The 21,061-nt window shown below is 35.1% G+C and overlaps 1 protein-coding gene across 1 annotated transcript in view; it reads right to left on the bottom strand.

Annotated features, from left to right (window-relative positions):
* Positions 1-21,061, bottom strand: part of RTN4 (reticulon 4) — a 275,201-nt gene that overhangs the window by 14,218 nt on the left and 239,922 nt on the right. The window contains 1 exon segment of the mRNA XM_078349321.1: positions 2,423-2,630. Coding sequence (XP_078205447.1) covers positions 2,423-2,630 — 208 coding nt within the window.

Raw genomic sequence — 21,061 nt, 5'->3', positions numbered from 1 at the left:
AACAAGCTTAAACTGGTATGCTGGCTGAATTTACTTTATAATGATTATAAAAGGACTTTAAGAATACAGTGTTTCTAGCTAGGCATGGTGGTGCAAGCCTATATAGTCCCAGCTACTTGGGACATTGAAGCACGGAGGATTGCTTGAGCCCAGGAGTTCGAGACTAGCCTGGACAACACAGTGAGACCCATCTCTTTAAAGAAAGTTTAAAAAATGAATAAAGTGTTTCTAAGAAGGAAAAAAATCACTAATATTTTCCAAAAATCTCAAAAATGAAATGATGTCTAAAATTTGAACTGTAGAAAATTTAGAAGTTTTGGCTTGACTACATTTTTACATATTTCAGCATAACTAATTAAAAATCATACTTCTTTATGATTTGTGGCTTGATAATAATATGGCTCAGCCTTTTTTTTTTTTCTTCTTGAGAAAGAGTCTCGTTCTCTTGCCTAGGCTGGAGTGCAGCAGCATGATCACAGCTTATTGCAATCTTGAATTCCTGGGTTCCAGCAATTTTCTCAGCTCAGCTGCCTGAGTAGCTGGGACTATTGGCATGCAACACCACATCTGGCTAATTTTTAATTATTTGTAGAGATGGGGTCTCAGTATGTTGCCCAGGCTGGCCTCAAGCAATCCTCCTGGTTCAGGATCCCAAAGCACTAGTATTACAGGCATGAGCCAACATGTCTGGCTGGCTCGGCCATTTTGAAACTACAATTTCAAGTTAGGGAATTCCAAGTTTTTCCCCACCATCACATAAAATGGAGTGATACCACTTATCTCACAGAATTATCGTAAAATTAAAATAAATTTATCATTAAAATATGTACATAAAAGGGTTACAGAATTAGTTTTTAAATGCTTGTAATCTATTTGAAGAAAAATGATGTCCTTATGCAAAACAATTAACATTTCAAAGGCATAGTTAATGCAGTAGGAGTTGAATTCTCAGATCATTTGGGGTCAGGGCTAGGAAATCCTTCAAAGAGCTGGGTCTTGAGTCAAACTTAGAACCAAATAAAGAGTGTGACTGAGGCATCTGGGGAGCTAAGGAAGGAGCATGAACATGGGCACAAACCTCTACAAAAATGAGAAACATCACCAAGACATCTGGACAGTCTATAGCGGGCCCCTGCTTATTAGTATTTTTTTTTAAGAAAACAAGTAGTACTTGTAGAAAAAATTAATCTGACATCATCTGTAAGAACTAGAAGTCAATCTGGTAACAAATGGAGTCAAATTAGGGGTCAGCAAACTTTTCCTGTAAAGGGCCAGATTGTAAGCATTTTAGGCTTTCATGCCCATATGGTCTCTCTTACAACTACTGAATTCTGCTATTCCAGTATGAAGCCAGCTAAATGATTGAGCATGGCTGTGTTCCAACAAAACTTTACAAAAGCAGGCAGCAGACTGAATTTGGCCATGGCTGTGCTTTACAGGCTCCTGGTAGACTGAGGAACCAGTGGCAAAACAAAATTTAGTCATTTTCTTAACAAAATTTACTGATTTTCTTTAAATGAGATGAAAACAAAAAGATAACATCAAAACAGGAGCCTGAAAACTAGCAGAGTAGAATGTTGTTATAGATGGAAATTAACAAGTTTGAGGAAAAAAGTTCATTTAAAAACGTGGTGAATTAGTGGTTGTCACGGGTTGGGTCTGGAGTTGAACTGTTAATAAGTAGGAAGTTTTTTTTCATGTGATAGATATAGTGATGGTTGTACAATTCTGTGAATATACTAAAATCCATTGACTTTTATGGTATATGAATTATATGCCAATTAAAAGGGGGAAAACATGTAGAGTATGAAGTGAGGTCAGAAGACTCAAACTGAGGTGTGTCTCAATAGCAACTAAATATATAATGCTATAGTATACTTGTGAAAATAAGGGTAGAAAATGATAGTTGAGAGACAAGGAGATGCTAAAATAAAGCTCTCCAAAAAATAACTAAAAAGTAATGGCTTAAGAAATGAGAAGAAACTAGATAAAGAAAATACATGAAGAAAAGCTAACAGAAAACTATGGGATACTACTAGAAAGATATAAAATATCAGAAAGCATGTTATCAGATAGCATAAAAAGTAAGCAATAAAGAATATATAACCCTCACCAAAACTATCCATGTTAAAAAGATACAACATTCATTAAAATAAGATAACCAATGCCTAAGTCTAATAAGTGTTTCTAACAAGTAGCAGAGTTAGTTTAATCATACATAAATGGTCCCTTCCATCATGAGCCTTTGAAATGACTTTTAGAAAATCTCAAAAGCAGATGCTTTTGGTATAGCTTAAGCAAATATCTGCAATTAACTTTAAAAAAAATGCATGCTTGTAACTCTACAGACAGTAGATGAAGTCTTAATCCTAATCCTGTTTACACTATTGCCAATGCATGCCTTGTTTTCCAGACATCTCACCTGAAAGGGTGGCCTTCATCTGATTTCTGGATAGCCTGGATCACACCCTTATATATTCTAAAGCTGATGGTCACAGAGAGCAGGGCCAAGGCAATGTAGGCTGTTACACTCACAATGCTGAATACTGTCAATGAAAGCAGTAGGAACAGGCTGGCACCAAACACCACTCCGGTCTTCTTAATGTCTCTCCAGTAGAGGAGGTCAACAACTAAAAATTGAAAAAGAAATCTGAAATTAGAACATTATTCTATCCATTTGGATTTGCTCAATCTAAAAAAATTAAAAGGCTACTACATAAAGTAAAACCAAACCTAAAAAGCTAAAGAAATGCTAACTTTATAAACCACATTTTAAACTTACTCAGTTGTATATTGGTGTAACACCTCTAGACCTCTATTTTTGACCATGCAATGTTTTTCATTCAAATTTATTTCTGCGTAACCAAATCAGTCTAGCTATAGACAATGATTAAATGTCTCCTAAGCCTGTCAGACATCTAGTCCAAAACAAGGAGTTACTTAAAATCATCTTGGGGTCTGGATGCAGTGGCTCACACCTGTTATTCCAGCACTGTGGGAGGCCAAGGCAGGTGGATCACCTGAGGTCAGGCACTCCAGACCAGCCTGGCCAACATCGCACAACCCCATCCCTTTTAAAAATACAAAAAGTAGTGGGGCATGGTGGTGCATTCCTGTAATCCCAGCTACTAGGGAGGCTGAGGGAGGAGAATCACTTGAACCTGGGAGGCGGAGGTTGCAGCAAGCTGAGACTGCACCACTGCACTCCAGCCTGGGCTACAGAGTAGAACTCCGTCTCAAAAAAAAAAAAATCACCTTGGGGTTTTGGGGTTTTACATCTCATACAATGTATGACACACAAATAATTAAATAAATATATTCTAATAATAGAAAAAATATTCACACACTAAAATGAGATACTTCAGTGATGCCAGAAAATAAAAAAGACTGAAAGACAGAAAAACTACACATATGGATGAGCTTTACAACTCTGCTTTTTTCCTTTTTATTTCATTTTTTTTCTACTAGTAACAACCCTGCTCTTAAGATCGCTCTTTGACAAAACAAAACTGTAACTTAATCTGGCTATCATTTTAAAAAAACTTGCCTACAAAGCAAAAGACAAAAGAAATAGCCTTTAGATTACCTGAAAAGCAACTTCCTTCTAAGAGGTGATAAATATAATGCCGTCAAAATTTAGGGATTAAAGAAAAAAGAAAACTAAATGTGTTACACAGTTACACAACATTTATTAATAGTAAGGAGTCAGACAAAGCCTAGCTTAGCATGTCTGCTCTTGGACATGGTCATAGGGCCACTGAGGGGATCAAGTAAGCATAGCCTGATGTCTTAAAATGGGGTTATGCTCAATCCAAGGAGAACCCTGAAATGTGCCAAAGTGCTCTTAAATTCATAGGCTGATGTAATTCATCTCTCTCTGAACTGTGAACAACTGGGAGAAAAAAACATTTATAGTAAATAAATATGGATATGCTCTTCATAAGAAGAGATGACATCAAAGAAAAATCACATTTTTAGGGCTGCTTTGGTTTTGGTCTCCCAGTCCCCTAAGGTGTATGTAACTTTCCCTTGCTTTTAAAAGGGTACTTCCGTGGGGAAAACTATGTATGTGAACTGCACAATTGGATATTAGTACAAAGTCCTTAATTGCTGTTAGTATATCATGAGTACTGTTTAGGATATTTTAAATGCCCAGTACATAACATAGCAGGGATTGTGTCCAGTACATAGCAGGCATTCAGACACTTATTTCAGTCGCCTAAATGGTCTGGCTTTAATGCTATTAATTTAACATTCTATATATGATTCACAGATTTGTTTTCAAACTCTGATTTCAACTATTTATTCAAATCTTCCCTAACCTGTTTGTTACAGCCCCTGCCTAAAACATTAAATGAGCTTAGTTCTATCCCACTAGTTTCTACTATTGTACTAGCAGAACTGAGGACTGACAAGAGCTTGAAATGAAATTACTCACAATGCCATATTGAATAAGGTATTAAAGCAATGCTAATAGATTTCTGGCAATCAGCAAACAGTTAATGAGGTGATACCGTTCAAGTAACTCAACCTAGCAGAATGAGAAAACTCATTCTGATTCTTTTTTCTTTTTTTTTTTTTTTTGAAGTCTCACTCTATCGCCAGGCTGGAGTGCAGTGGTGTGATCTTAGCTCACTGCAACCTCCGCCTCCCAGGTTCAAACAATCCCCCTGCCTCAGCCTCACAAGTAGCTGGGACTACAGGCACACGCCACAAGGCCCAGCTAATTTTTGTATTTTTAGTCAAGATGGGGTTTCACCATTTTGAAAGAAAGAATCATTCTGATTCTTGAAGGCCCTGTCCAACATAACAGTTCTAGGAAAGATAAGACATGCAAAAGCAAGTCAATGAAGGTATAAAATAAATATTGTACTGTTATGAGAACTCAGAAAAGGGAAAAACTGGAAGAAATGTTAAAAGACTACGAAATACTGTAAATAGAAATTGATCTGGGTCTTGAAGAATGAGTGGGATCTGGAAAACCTAAAGGTACAGGCCTGATTTTAAGTATTTTTCTACTAGCAGTGGTTCTAATAATTAATGCCATTTTTTTATTAGGAGGGTACAGTGAGAGCACAGGGGTAGTGATGATAAAGACAGCCCTTGGTAAGATCACTGTTTCCCGTGAGGCTCCCTTTGTGCCCTCCAACAGTTTAATACACACAAATAAAAAACTTGGGTTCTATAGTTGGATCACCTAAACTAAAAAAATGGTTCCACAACTTACGAGCTATGTGACCTCAGGTAAGTCACTGAAGTCCTTTATACTTCAGTTTTTTCACCTATAAAATGTATATTAAAATAGGAATGAACAAAGGGCATAAAGTTTCTAGATATAAAGAAGAAAAAAGTTTTGAGATTTACTGCACCCCAGGGTGACAAGAGCCGGTAGCAGTGTACTACATATTTCAAAATAACTGAGAGTAAATTTCATGTCTCACCACAAAAATAATAGTTAACAAGGGATATTTTAATTAGCTTGATTTAATCACATCATCTTGTATATATGTCAAAGCATATATATATATATATATATATATATATATATACAGCTATGATGTGTCAATATAAAAATAGGAATGATCTCATTGAGATGTGATTCACTAGATTTTTCATTAGTAAGATAACTAAATTTTTAATCAATGTCAAGGCTCTTTGTTGTTATTATTAGCATCACAATCACCTTACTCAATATTTAAATGGTAAATAAAGAAGGAAATTTCAAATTTATTATTAACTTAAGGTTAATAAACTATACTGTTCTGTTACATTGTATACATGTTACTTGATAAACTGTATGAGAAAGGAATTTAAAGCTTATCTAAGTTTTTACTAATACAGGGTGAATAAAAGGTAATAGCCTGAAAGAATCAGCAGGTAAGGTGTACCTCAAATCTATTTTTCATATGAACAAATGCTCCTTTATAAAAGTGTCTGGTTCTCAAAGTGCTCAAAAACATTAACCTTCAAAATAAATAAAGTAAATGCAGATGTACTCACTATTCCTTACCATAATTAAAAACTACTCAGTAAAACCTGGACATGAAATCAATGACTTTAGACTTGAGAGGTTTTGTACAACAAATTAATGTCTAATCAAACTTCCTACTATAAAAGAGTTACTGTCTAAACAGGTGTAGTAACTAGATATGAATTATTTATAATTAGACTATAATTTCTAACAAAATGAATATGGTAGAAGGAAATATCAGAAATGGGATTCGAGACCCACATCCTAGCATGTACAGCTCAGCGATTGTGTGACTTTGGATACGACTCCAACCTCTCTGGCCTTTTTCGTCAATAAAGGGCATTAATCTTCCAATCTCTCTTTTCCCTCAGACATTACCATGATCCATAGTCAGTACAAAGATACATATGTTGGTACTGGATTCAAATTCCCAGTCAGTGGATCCAAACCAATGAGGTTTTACTGCTGACATTATTTGTGTTCCATATAATTTAAAAACATGCTTCCTTTTTAAATCTAGATTTTTTAGGGGGAGAAGGAAGCTTAAATATTTTTATTCATACCAGTCTTCTGAATTGAACCTTCCTAGAAATATTTTAAGTATCAGACATTATTAAAACTTTAGGAAAATAATAAATTCATATTCCTACAATTTTTTAAGCAATTATAAACTATCATTATGGCAACTGTATGAGAGAAACGTTTTAAAAGTTTGAAATGATAACTTTTTAAGCCTGATAGATCTCCACACCTCCTTTATTTCCTGTGCATGTAAATTATGTCAAATACTGCAGTAGCCTATGCAACATTATCGCTTTCAATTAGATTTTAATCCAATGAGGCCAGGCACAGTGGCTTATGCCTATAATCCTAGCACTTTGGAAGCCCAAGGTGGAAGGCCAGGAGCTTGAGACCAGACTGGGAAATACACAGACCCCGCATCTCTTAAACAAACAAACAAGCAAGCCTAATGAAAGGTAGGCTTTCAGACAAGTGCCACCCAGTTCCTACATAACTGTACACAGATCACATCATTAGTAAGCGGCAGAACATGGATCTGAACCCAGGCTTCCTACAGATAAAACTCATATTCTGCATCGTATGATGCCAAATTGAAAGCTGGAGCTGATTAAAGTTCTTCAAAATGTTATCCGGGTGCATGCATAACAAATGGGCAAAGTGTAGGCAGATAATTACTATATGTGAGATGAATCATAAAGGCCAAGAAGAAAATCTCTCTAAGTGAAATTAACAAGATAGGTCCTTTATTGAATAGGGACAAATTTAAATGTGACTATTTCACCTACTGTTAGACTCAAAAACGGAGAAAAAGGCTTTACTCCAATATATTTGATAGGTACTTTCCCACAGCCGAAAACTATAATTAATTAATTTGTTGAAAATGTCTTTTAAAAACCATGTAAATCTGATTAAATAAAATTAGGGTACATTTATGCAAGAGAAATGTTACGTAGTCATTAAAGAAAGTGATACAGATCTACATTATCATAGAAACATGTCCACAATGATAAATAAAAACAGAATGTTACAAAAAGACTCACAGTATATTCTCACTTAAGAAATTAAACATATAACTATGAAGTTGGAAAGGATATCTACTAACCAGTGTTTTTCTCTCTGTGTAACGGGATTATCAATGAACTTTACTTGCTTCTTTATCCTTTTCTGTGCCATCTGAAATGGTCCCATTCTAATGGCAAGCATGAACCATGACTATAATCAGAAACAAAATTCACCCCATTCTGTTTCTGTTCGGTACTACACTAAAGAATCTTAAGAGTGTTATTTTTCCCAGTAGGCTTTCCTATTAGAAGAACACCCTGTTAGCCTAATAAATATTTGGATCCAGCTGACAGTTAAAATTCTGGCAGTATATAAATAAGTTGATGATTCTGTTGTTCTGGGTTGAATCAAGTCAATTTCCCCAAAGTTGATGATACTAGTATAGTCATGTATAAAGGCCAGCAGCACTCAATGATCACAGCCTTAAATTAAATTAACTATACAAAAGTACAGTAAACCCTAACTTACCACTTCCTTTCTTCTTGTTCCTAAGAACAAGATCTTTTCAATAAATGGAAAAGCTCTGAAAATTACATTTGTAAGCCCACACATACTAAATGAAAATATGTAAATAGGTACATGAGACTAGCTCAAAGCAGGTATCACAACAGACATGCTGAAACAAGCACTAGGAATGCTCTGGTGGAACCATGGGACCCTTAGAGCACTGGAGAACAAAAAGAAAAGAACAGCCAAGAGAAATGAGACAACTAGGCACTGAGAGTCACATGCAAGACAAAATGAACATATCCCAGAATAGGAACATCTGAAAGGCAATCTACACTGCCACCAACACCACTGTGCAAAGTGCAGAAGAATTTCAATCTTTTTCTGTAAGGGAGCTGAAGAGATTTTAAGTGAAGCTGCAAGAATGAAAATGTATTAGTTGCTAGCAAACAGTGTGGGTGACTTAATTGACATTTGCCAACAAAATTTCTAGTCCCTTACAGATTCTTCAAATTGGTTTTAATAAAAAAATTATGAAAGATTATTTATCCAGGATAATTGATTCTAAATAGGAGGTATAGAATTTTATTAAAATCCCTTCTGAGAAATATATTTAAATACTGTTGCTTCTGATGGTCAACAATTGTTAGTTAATTTAGATTCATTAGTTTAGATGTTTGTTCAATCCTGAAACCAAAATCAGACAAAGACCTCACAAGAAAGATATACTACAGATAAAAAATATCCCTTATGAATATAGATGTAATAATAATCTACAACAAAATACTAGCAAACTGGATCCAGCAACATACAAAAAAGATTATACGCTATGGCCAAGTGGCCTTTATCCCAGAAATACAAGATTGGTTCAACATATGAGAAAATCAATCAACATAATACACCATATTAATAAAATAAGGACAAAAAACCACATGATCATACTAACAGATGTAGAAAAAGCATCTCACAAAATCTAATACATTTTCAAGACAAAACATTTAACACCCTAGGAAAAAAAACGAACATTCTCAACCTGATAAAGAGTATCTACAAAAACCCACAGCTAACATCATATTAAATGGTAAAAATCTGTACCCCTAAGACCAGGAACAAGACAAGTACATCCATTCTTGCCACTTCTGGTTCAGCATTGTCCTGGGGGTGCTATGCAGTGCAAATGGACAAGAAAAAAACATATAAGCCATCCATACTGGAAAAGAAGAGATTAAACTCTGTATTTGCAGATAACATGATCTTATACAGTAAATTCTCACTTAATGTCAAGGATAGGTTCTTGAAAACTGTGACTTTAAGTAAGAAGACATGTAAGAAAACCAATTTTACCATAGGCTAATTAATATAAATAAGACTTATTATTAATATAAACTTATTACTAATATAAACAGTTTCAATGGCATATTTTTGGTCACAAAATCATCATATTCTAAATAAAGGCCGGGTGCAGTGGCTCACACCTGTAATCCCAGCACTTTGGGAGGCTGAGGCAGGTGGAGGATCACCTGAGGTCAGGAGTTTGAGACCAGCCTGGCCAACATGGTGAAACCCTGTGTCTACTAAAAATACAAAAATAAGCCGGGTATGGCGGCAAGTGCCTGTAATCCCAGCTACTTGGGAGGCTGAGGCAGGAGAATCACCTGAACTCAGGAGGCAGAGGTTGCATGAGCCGAGATCATGCCACTGTACTCCAGCCTGGGTGACAGAGCAAGACCCTATCTCAAAAAACAAAAAAAAAGTTTCTAAATAAAGACTCAAAACACTTCTACTATTAAAGCCTGAAATAATGTAAGCTATCCATACATTTAAGAAAGATATTTTAAAACCCAATTTTTGGTGAATCAGTGAGTGATGGTGGTTGCAGTGGTAGTGGGTTAAATCAAGGAACAAATGTTTGCAAAGCAAATACTGTGGTAGGAGCCCCTCCCACCACAAACATACAGTTCAAACACAACAAATATGGCAGGATCACTAAGTGCCTTCATAGTGCATCATTTATTGTTGTGCATTTGCATGATTATTATATACTTTATGAATTTTTATTTTAAAATAATCTGTATTCATTCATTCATTCATTCATTCATTTTCCAACCTGCTTATTCCACTTCTCGGTCATGGGTGGCCAGAGCCTACCTTGACAGCTCAGGGAGCAAGGAAGGAACCAACCCTGGACAGGACACCATTCCATCGCAGGGCACACTTATACACACACCTTTACATTCACTCATACTGAGTCAACTGAGACACACCAATGAACCTAACGTGTATATCTTTGGAATGTGGGAAGAAACTACAGAATACCCAGAGAAAACCCCATGCAGACATAGGGAGAACATGCAAACTCCATACAGACAGTGGCCTCAGCCAGGAATTGTTTTTTTTTATCTTTTTCCTCATCGACATTATAATAAAACAACACTCAACACAGCAATTATATCTGAGGGCCTACTGTAGGGATTTTAAAAATTCTAAAGAATCCACAAAAAAGCTATGAGAAATAATGAATGAGAGGGACACAGTTTCAATATACAAAAATGAATTGCACTTCTATAACCAGCAATAAACAAATCTGAAAATGAATTAAATAATTCCATTTATAATAGCATAGGAAAAAACAAAATACTAAGGAATAAAGTAAGAAGAATTAAGACATATAAACTATAAATGATAATACACTGTCGAAAGAAATTAAAGACAACTTAATTGGAAAGATATCTCCTGTTCATAAATTGAAAGACATTAAGAGAGTAACACTCCTCAAATTGATCTGAAATATAAACACCATCAAAATCCTAGTTGTCTTTTAGCAATTGGCAGGCTAACTGCAAAATTCATATGGAAATACAAGGGATCCAAAAAATTAAGACAAACTTGAAAAAGTACAACAAAGGTTGAAGGACTTGAACCTTCTTATATCAAAACTTCCTAAATAGGTACAGTAATCAAGACAGTAGAGTAGTTGCACAAGGACAAACAGGTAGATTAGTGGAATACAACTGATAACCCAGAAATAAACCACTACATTTATGGTCAACTGATTTTGACAAGGGTACCAAGGCAACTAAATGAGAAAAAAATCAGTCTTTTAAACAAATGGTGCTGGGACAACTGGATGTCCAACTGTAAAAAAAATGATGTTGGACCATTATACATCATATCACATATAAAAGTTAACTCATACTAGCTCAAAGAGTAAAAGGAGCTTAAACCAGAAAACTCTTTTCTTTCTTTCCTATCTTTTTGTTGTTGTTATTGCTGTTGAGACAGGGTCCCACTCTGTTGCCCATGCTAGAGTGTAATGGTGCAAAAACAGGCAACCTCAGCTTCCTGGGCTCAAACAAGCCTCCTGCCTCAGCCTTCCAAAGTGCTGGGCTGAGTCAGGGCACCCAGCCAGAAAACTCTTTAAGAAAAAAAAAAAGTGTAAATTTTCATGACTTTGGATTAGGCAATGGTTTCTTACATGTAACACCAAAAAGGACAAACAACAACAAAAAAGTTAAATTGGATTTCATTAAAATTAAAAACTTTCACCACAAAGGAAGTGGAAAGATAACATACAGAATGAGAGAAAACACTTGCAAATCAATTATCTGATAAGAGACTTTTACTCAGAATATATATATATATATATTTTTTTTTTTAGACGGAGTTTTGCTCTTTTACCCAGGCTGGAGCGCAATGGCGTGATCTCGGCTTATCGCAACCTCCGCCTCCTGGGTTCAGGCAATTCTCCTGCCTCAGCCTCCTGAGTAGCTGGGATTACAGGCACACGCCACCATGCCCAGCTAATTTTTTGTATTTTTTAGTAGAGACGGGGTTTCACCATGTTGACCAGGATGGTCTTGATCTCTTGACCTCGTGATCCACCCGCCTCGGCCTCCCAAAGTGCTGGGATTACAGGCTTGAGCCACCGCGCCCGGCCAGTATATATTTTAAAACTTTTACAACTCAACAGTAAAAAGACAACCCAATTTAAAATAGACAGAAGATTTGAACAGCCATTTCTCCAAAGAAGATACACAAATGGACAATAAGCACATGAAAAGATACTCATCATCATTTAGTCATTATAAAAATGCAAACCAAAACCACAGTGAGAGATACCACTTCATATCCCTAGGATGGCTATAATCATAAAGATGAGCAATAACAACAGTTGACAAGAAGTGATAAAGATTAGAAGCCTGATACATTGCTGATGGGAATGTAAAATTCAGCCACTGTGAAAAACAATTTGACTGTTCCTCAAAAAATTAAATACAGAGTTACCTTATGACCTAGCAATTCCATTCCTAGGAATTTTTACCCAAGAAACTAAAAAACCTGTGTCCACACAAAAACTTACCACACAAATGTCCACAGCAGCATTATTCATGATAGCCAAAAAGAGGAGACAGACAACCCCAATGTTTGTCAATTGATGAATGGATTTTTTTTAAAAAGTATGTCCATATAGTAGAATATTATTGGGCCATAAAACAAAATGAAGTGCAGTAGTCCTCCCTTAACTGCATTTTCCCTTTCCCTGGTTAGAGTTTCCTGCAGTCAACCAGTTAAAATGTAGGTAAGTGTAGCACAATGAGGTATTTTGAGAAAGACATCACATTCATATAACTTTATTATAGCTTACTGTTACAATGATTCTCATTTATTGTTAATTAATGCTGTTAATCTCTTACTATAATTTACAAACTGAACTTTATCATAGTTATGCATAGATAGAAATAAACATACTATATACAGCGTTCAGTCCTATTTGTAGTTTCTAGGGCATACACTAGGGGTCTTAGAGCCTTCTCTCTCAAGGTTAAGGGGAAACTACTATACTGATACATGGAAGAACCCTGAATACTGAAAGAAGCCAGTCACAAAAGGTCATATATTTTATGATTCTGTTTATAGGAAATGCCTAGAACATGCAAGTTATGACTTCTGTAGAGACACAAAGGAGAAAAGTGGTTGTCAGGGGCTGGTGAAAAGGGAAGCGGAGTGACTGCTAAAGGGTATGGGGGGCTTCTTGGAGAGGGGGTGAAGAAAATGTCCTGGAAATAGATTAAAAACTTTAAACAAGTAGTCATCTTAACATATTTCTCTACTAGGTTGTAAACTCCATAAAAGAACATGTATGTCTTACTAACTAACTTTATTCCCACAGCTGAGCAGAAAGCAAAAAACAACCAAACTTTCAATATTATTGTTGACTGATTAGAATGAATGTATACCTTATGACAGGTTACTAATTCTAATTGATTTAGTCAAAAAAATGTTTCTATGCTTTGGACTTAACATTTAATTACACTATTTTCAGATGTCTATATTTATTAAACAACAAATAATGCTTTCAGTTAAATTTATAAAAAAGCAAACACTGCTTTGCACTCTTGTCTTCCCTTACAAGACCTTAGAAAACTGTTAAGTGCCTTTCATCTTTAAGTTCACATTACCTACATCATCAACGCTTGCTGCATTGTCTGAAAAGCGGCCAGGTTATTTTCATGACAAAAACATTTAAATTCATCTTCAAATTAAAATAAAGGACACCTTTCAATAAGAACTACAGGATCACCAAAATGTTAAAATGTTGTTGGATTCCTCTATAATCACTTTAGTGTCTCCTTATTTTTGAAAAAAAACAAAACTTATACAAGTTTAACTTTTCTTGGTTCCTCATGTCTCCTTCTACTCTGCAGAATAAAGCGTTAATCATGCAAGGTAACCCTATACTGTGCCCTAAACCTTAGTCATATAAAATGCTCATTAAATATCCTTTTAAAGATCTGAAATGAATTTAACAGTACTTCTCCATTTATAACTTTGGGGAATGCTTATGGATTACTAGAAATAATGCTCATCAATTTTAACAAACCCTTGCAGTTTAGAAAAAAGTAATTTCTGCCCTGCAGTCCTTGCCAACTTTTGTTTCCAATATAAGAATGTGAAAAATCATTGATTGAGTTTTGTGTAATAGCATCTTTATCAAACTAAAATGCTAATTGAAAATAACTCAGTACACTTACATCTTTTCTTTAAGATAAAAACTTCTGGCTCAATGCACAGTAAGAAGAGTTGCCTACATTTGGTAATCACAAACTGTCATCTGCCATAGCTAAAAATAGTGTCAGCCTGCACTGCATGCCTTACAAAGAAGTCATCCAATTACATTTTGCCTCAAATCAAATTCTTATGTTCTTCTTTGAATAGCCTGAAGTCAGGTTTCAATCTTAAAGGCTTTTGTCTGGGTGGGGGAGAGTTGAACTGGCTGTTCCTAAAAATACTAGGACAGGGAATGACTGGCAGAAAAATACCTACTTTTGAAGTGAAAGCAAATATTAAGTTCTCTTTAATAACACCAGGTGAGGAATGAGAATGGCAGTTAAATAGGAAATAAATAAATATATATTAAAATGGTATTAACATGTTAGTTGTTTTGCACAAAAAATGTTTATAATAAGCAATTATATATTTATTAGGAATCACATTCCTTAATCAAATGCTTCCCAATTGCCAGGAAAAGTAATTAGAATTCAGAATTAATCATTAAGTACTACAGGAGTAAGCTTTTATCTCAACATAGTAAGCATTCACCTGTCAAATAAATGACAGGCAAAGGTCCAGAAAAAGTATCTGTGTAGTTTAGATCTTTTCACAAAGAGATTAAGAGGACCTTGAGTCCTGTTTCTTCCTTCAGGTTGGTATCAATATGATCTGAGATGATAATGTAATCTCTGTTTCCCTGCGTGTAAAATTAGAAAAATAATACCCACCTAAGAAATTATTTAAGGCTGAATGGAAATTTCACGAACGGAAATGCTTGGTGAACTGAACACACTAAATAAAGGTACTAAAGCTCAAGAGATAAGGTCAAGTAAGGCAATCAAATATTAAATGTAATGCTCAGCTAAGCCCTGATTTTTTAAAAAAGGTGAATTCAACTTTCTCTGAAAGTATGTCTAAAGAGGTTTCAATTAGCAAGTCACAGGCTGATGAGTACTCATTATTGCTACAAAAGTAACTCAACCAAATACCTGGCAAACCAGCAATCTCTCTTGGCTATCTCCTCTTCCTTTAAATAGAAAGAAGTTTTAAACAATACATGAAAAATTTCAGGTCCCGTCTCTTCTCCTAAATCTTTCCTGTCTTACTTCAATATTCAATAACATTACAGTGCTTTGGTTAATTTGAACCACCGCACCTAAGAAAATAACTACATGACAAACAAATAGTATAATAAACAAACAGGAGAATTTCTATACTTTCCCTTTCTACAATAATTTTGTAATCTCCCAGTCTGAGCAAGACACTGTGCTCAGTATATTGTATACATTATCTCATTGTATACATTATCTCATTATCTCATATATGACACAAATGTATGTGTACATCAACCTGTTGTTAAATAAATAGTGTAGGGTTACAAACTGAAATTCAAGTCTGACCATGAAGGTTTCACTCTATTATACCTTTTGCATTTAAAAGACTATATTAATACTCAAGTTTGCTTTTTATCCTACTCGAGAATACCAAATAGTGTTTCAACCTTAGTTTAAATAATTGAGGCAAGAGACACAATTTACTAACACTATGAGTAGAGTTATAGGTGAGACCAATAAATTAAGAGATTCAATGATATGAATAAACCATGTTTTGTTTAAATTGCAAATTGTTTTCTAAAAGCAATCTCAATTGTTCTTACTTTACAAATAAACTTATACTATAAATAACTATATATTTAATTACATATACATAAAAACTACAAAAGAAAATAGATAAAAAGACATGGGTGAGTTTTTAGAATGATATAAAAATTTTTAAATAAGCAATAAACGTGAAAAAGAGAGCATATAAAGCAAAGAAAAATAAATGCCATTTCTAGAAAATCTCCAGCAAATAGATGTCAAACATAAAGATGTTAACGCTTACTATTCATTTTATAAAAAACCAATCCCACACCCAGGATAGAACCTAAATATTATTACCGAGAACAAATGGCCTTTACATTTAAAATAGTTTTCAACACTGAGTGTGTTTTCACATACATATTCCTTTCCCCACATAATATGAACTAAAAGGTGGTTTGTGATTTAGAAACATATATATTTCTAGCTCTCTAGTAACCAATACTCTTCGAGGAGTACAAAATTCTCTTATCCAACTTTAGTATTGTTAAAGGAGTCACTGCAGTTACGAAGCTGCATAGGAAAAAAATTCTTCATAAATGAGAAAACATCCACTAAGCAATCTTCAGAATTAATCTAAGCTCATAAATATCCCTTACTGTTTAAATTCACCATCCAGCCTCACTCATTACCTAAACGTGTCTTGTCAGATAAAACCACCCAAATCAACAGTACAAAACTGCAAATCTTCCGGTTAACATTAAATTCCACAAAGTTAATGTGAGTGATGGTGGAGAATTGCTCCAAAAAACACTGATAGTCCAATAGGCACTTCAAAACAGAGCCTCTCACTTCAAAAGATTAGGAGGAGCCCCCAGGAAAGTAAATTATTAAAGCACTAAACATTTTTTGTAAAGGGACATTATATATGATCCACTGTGAAATTCGACCATAAAGCTAAAGAAGTCATGTTATGCTTCTATACAATTTTGTGGCAAAAATTACACTCACCGAAATTCCAAAAACCTGATTCATCCTCTATTTATTCCAAAACCAAATGCACAGCTGCAATTATAAACTAAATTATGTTAAAAATGAACTAAAATAAACTTAGTTTCATAGTTACTGGTTTTTATGTTCCAGATAAAGTCAATCAAATCTTTTTTTTTTTTTTAAAAGACAGGGTCTCCCTCTGTCACCCAGGCTGTAGCACAGTGTTGCCATCATAGCTAACTGCAGCCTCAACCTTCTGGGCTCGAGCAATCCTGCCACCTTAGCCTCCAGAGTAGCTGGAACCATAGGTGTTGCACCACCACAGCAAGTTAATTTTTTTTTTTTAATTTTGTAGTGACAGGGCCTCCCAATGTTGACCAGGCTGGTGTTGAACTCCCAGGCTCAAGTGATCCTCCCACCTTGGCCTCCCAAAGTGCTGGGATTATAGGCATGTACTACAAGGCCCAGTCAGTGGTCTTTTTTCCTGTATTTCAAGTAGAAAATGGCTCAATATGCTGCAGGAACATAAAAACTACCTATGGCTGTTTACTGTCTTCTAAGGATAATATGAATTCCTCTAAGAGGAAAGTGAAGTTCAACAACACCACACATGCTTCATTTATAAATTAATTAAATTTACCAGCTTACTTCATTAGTTCATGTGGTTTTCAGTATTTCCCTCAATCCCAACACCATATTTCCAACTTTACTAAGAGAAAACAAATGAAAAAGGGCAGAAAACAGTTCTAATTTCTCACTCCTAGTTTTTCTAAACCATGATAATTTCCTCTTTATAGAATAATCCCCTCTAAGGTAAAGCTAAATATGTATCTTCTCTTTAAGTATGTTGGATATACATGACTCTCCCTACTTGTACTCACTTTAACAATTTTCAATTGTAAAGAATGTTAAAATGAGAACTTTTCCTATGACAAGTCTGTATTTCGGATAATTTTTTTTTTTGGAGACAAGTCTCACTCTGTAGCCCAAGCTGGAGTACAGTGGTGCGATCTAGGCTCACTGCAACCTCTGTCTCGAGTGATCAAGCTATTCTTATGCCTCAGCCTTCTGAGTAGCTGGGACTACATATATGTGCCACCAAACCCGGCTAATTTTTTTGTATTTTACTAGAGACGGGGTTTAACCATGTTGCCTAGGGTGGCCTCGAATTTCTGAGCTCAGGAGATTCGCCCACCTCAGCCTCCCAAAGTGCTGGGATTACAGGCGTGAGCCACAGCACCTGGCGTTTGATACATTTTGATAAGCATGCAGTTATTATTGTATATTGCTAGAATTGATCAAGACCTACATAAACAGAAACTTAAAATTAGAAAATAAACTGGGTCAATGTATAATTTATTATAATTTAAACATTCCTTTTTGTTAGCATCTGAGCTTAAAATCAGCAGGCACTAAGTCTTAGAAACAGGAAATTACTGTTAGAATTCTATTTTCTACTAACAAAACTAAATGGAAAACCATACTGTGTCATAACTCTAGAAACTTGAACTCAATATACTGGAGTTGGGGGAGGAGGGGAACTCAAAGCAAATTACTAGTTTAAAACAGAATGAACTTCATTAATAAGTAAATCAGTTATATTTATTCTTCCATAACCTTATATACCTATTGTACATACAATATAAATGTTCACTGAATCAATGAACAGTACAATGAAACAAGGTATTCATATCATGAATAGAATAATCTATTCAAAACCATTTTAGATTTAGGTGAAAGACAATAAACAAGAATGTACAACAAAAAAGTTATAATTCCAAACATTCTATGAAAAAGAATTGTAGTAAATCTGTAGTCAGAGAGTAGAAATTTCAAAATCTACTTCAATGCCTAATTCTTAATGATGGACTTTGAATATGATTAATATTTTATAATTTTTATTTTTAAATTTCTTTGAGCTTCTTAAGTGTTATATAGAATAAATACGATAGTGATACAGTATTTGAAGAAAGACAACTCAATAATATTTTAGTGTCCATAATACATCAAATGCCTAAGTGGCAGCTCAAAAAAACTTTGAAAGCCATGAAGCAGATTAAATACACACACACGCACGCACACACACAAATATGTCAGCCTTATTCATAATAGAGCAGAGAAATAAATGTAAATGTGGTGTTGGAACACTGCTCCAAAGATGCAAAGAAAAGTACTGCCTAAATTAGACATCATCCTTTAGCACAAATTTTAGCAAGAGATGGGATGAAGGGAATACAGTCAGCCCTCTCTCTGCATCTGCCGGTTCCACATCTGCAGATTCAACTAACTGTGGATGGAAAAATGCAGTTAGGCCTACGATGGCTGCATCTGTACTAAACAAGTACTGATGTTTTTCTTGTCATTATTCCCTAAATAATGTAACAACTATCTACATTGTAAAAAGTAACTCAGAGATGCTTTCAAGCATGCACCAAGATAGATGTGCGTAGGTTATAAGAAAATACTGCACCATTTTATATAAGGGACCTGGGCATGTGTGGATCTTGGTATCCATGGTGTGGGGGGCACAGGGGGTAGAGGGCTGGAAATAATCTCTTGCAGATATTGAGATAGCTTTAAATAAAAAGAGAACTTAGGGGACACCCAGAGAACAAATTTAAGAATTCTATTCATTGCCTAGATATTCTGCCTACATCCAAGCATGGGATCCCATCCTTAAAGGACGAAAAGAAATTATTCTCCTGGCCCAGGAAATTCCCACTAGGTTTAACCTTTTAACAATATGTGTACTAAATCACTACATACCTATCTTCTTCCATGATTAGTGTAACAGACAACTACCTGCCTTTTTTTACTGCAGTGAGGACAATACGAAAGAAGTATATCACACTCAATAATATGCCACAACTAGACTATGCACAAATAAAATATCAAAGCATGGGCCATTTTAGCTTTTATACTTTTCAATCTTTGGTTACTCAAGTGGAAGTATAAATTAACAAAATAAAAACAAAGGCTTCATGACACCATGGACCTGTGGCATGGTCCTGACCAATATCTAAACTGTCATTTTCTTGGTTTCCTTATCAGTAAAATAAGAAAGTTGGAATAAATGATTAATAGGAGCAGAAATACTCCAAAAATCTTGAATTTACAGAAGTTCCTTAAGTTACTTAATTGTTCCTTTAATAAGGGTAGAGGTGGGGAATCATTTTTCTAGTTTCTCACACTTGAAAACACATTTTAAAATTTTCCAAAAATTTATGTGGATTTAAGGTCAGAAGTAAACCTGGAACAATGGAGCTCTCAGGCTTTCCCTTCTTGAGAAGCTGCACCGAGTCAATCAGAAGACCTAGTGATGAAGCCACCACTGTTTTCAGCCTTCAAAAAAAATTTGGAGGCTGGAAAAAGAGCCAAGACATGTATGTATAAATAATTGTAACAGAAAATACAAAATGAAACCCCCATGCCTCCCTCAGGAAAAAAAAAAAAAGTACAAAATGAAAACCCAGAGATGGGAGTGAGGAATACTGAACGACATCCTCAAGAAGGTTTAGTGAACACCTCAGGAGAACCGGGCCTTTGATAAGGACTACTTGGGCAAAATGAAATGGGAAGAAAGGGCATTCAAGGTGGAGAGGAAAACACAAGCAAAGGCAAAGAACAGGCATGTTTAGGGAACAAGTCCTTCAATGTGGCTAGAGACAAGGAGTAATAAAAGATGAAATTATAAAGGTTGGTACTAGTCCATGGAATGCCTTTTAAACATCCAGGATAACAATATAAACTTCATTTGAAAAGTAAGTAAAGGAAAACCTGGTAAGTGCCATGATTAGAGCTGGACTTTGGAAGAGTAATTGGCTATGACACACATAATTTAGCGGGAAGACCAGTTAGGAGTCCTGGTAAGGATTAGGAGTACATAGACTTGGGTAAATAAAACAGAGAGGCTATTTCTACCATGGCTCCCACTCCTTACACATTCTTATAAAGCTGGCTCTTATCAAGTAATTTAATGAGTTAACACTGAAAAAACAGCTATCTTAGAGTGAAAACTATTAAGAAAGGAATACATACTATTTAACCTCAGCCACGGATCCATGATAGACATTCCCATTCATTGATGAAAGTAGCAATTTGTACAATCTTTCTGGAGAGCAGTTTGGTAACAGGCACCCAAAGACTAAATACCATAACCCAGAAATTTGGAAATAATCATGAATGGAAACAAAGACTTACATTCTGTTATAATCATTTTGGCACTGTTTTTGCAGGTTGAATATTCCTGTAATACTTGGAACTAGAATATGTTAGAATTTTTGGAAATATTTTGGAATACTTGCATATACATAATGAGGTATCTTGTGAGCGAGGCCCAAGTCTAAACCTGAAATTCTACACATTATATCCATAGCCTGAAAGTAATTTTATGCAATATTTTATATAATTACGTGCACGAAACAAAGCTTGTGTT

Source organism: Callithrix jacchus, chromosome 14 (genome assembly GCF_049354715.1).
Source record: "Callithrix jacchus isolate 240 chromosome 14, calJac240_pri, whole genome shotgun sequence".
NCBI lineage: Eukaryota > Metazoa > Chordata > Mammalia > Primates > Cebidae > Callithrix > Callithrix jacchus.
The sequence above is the reverse complement of the archived record's forward strand: the minus strand, read 5'-3'. Positions and strand labels throughout refer to the sequence as shown.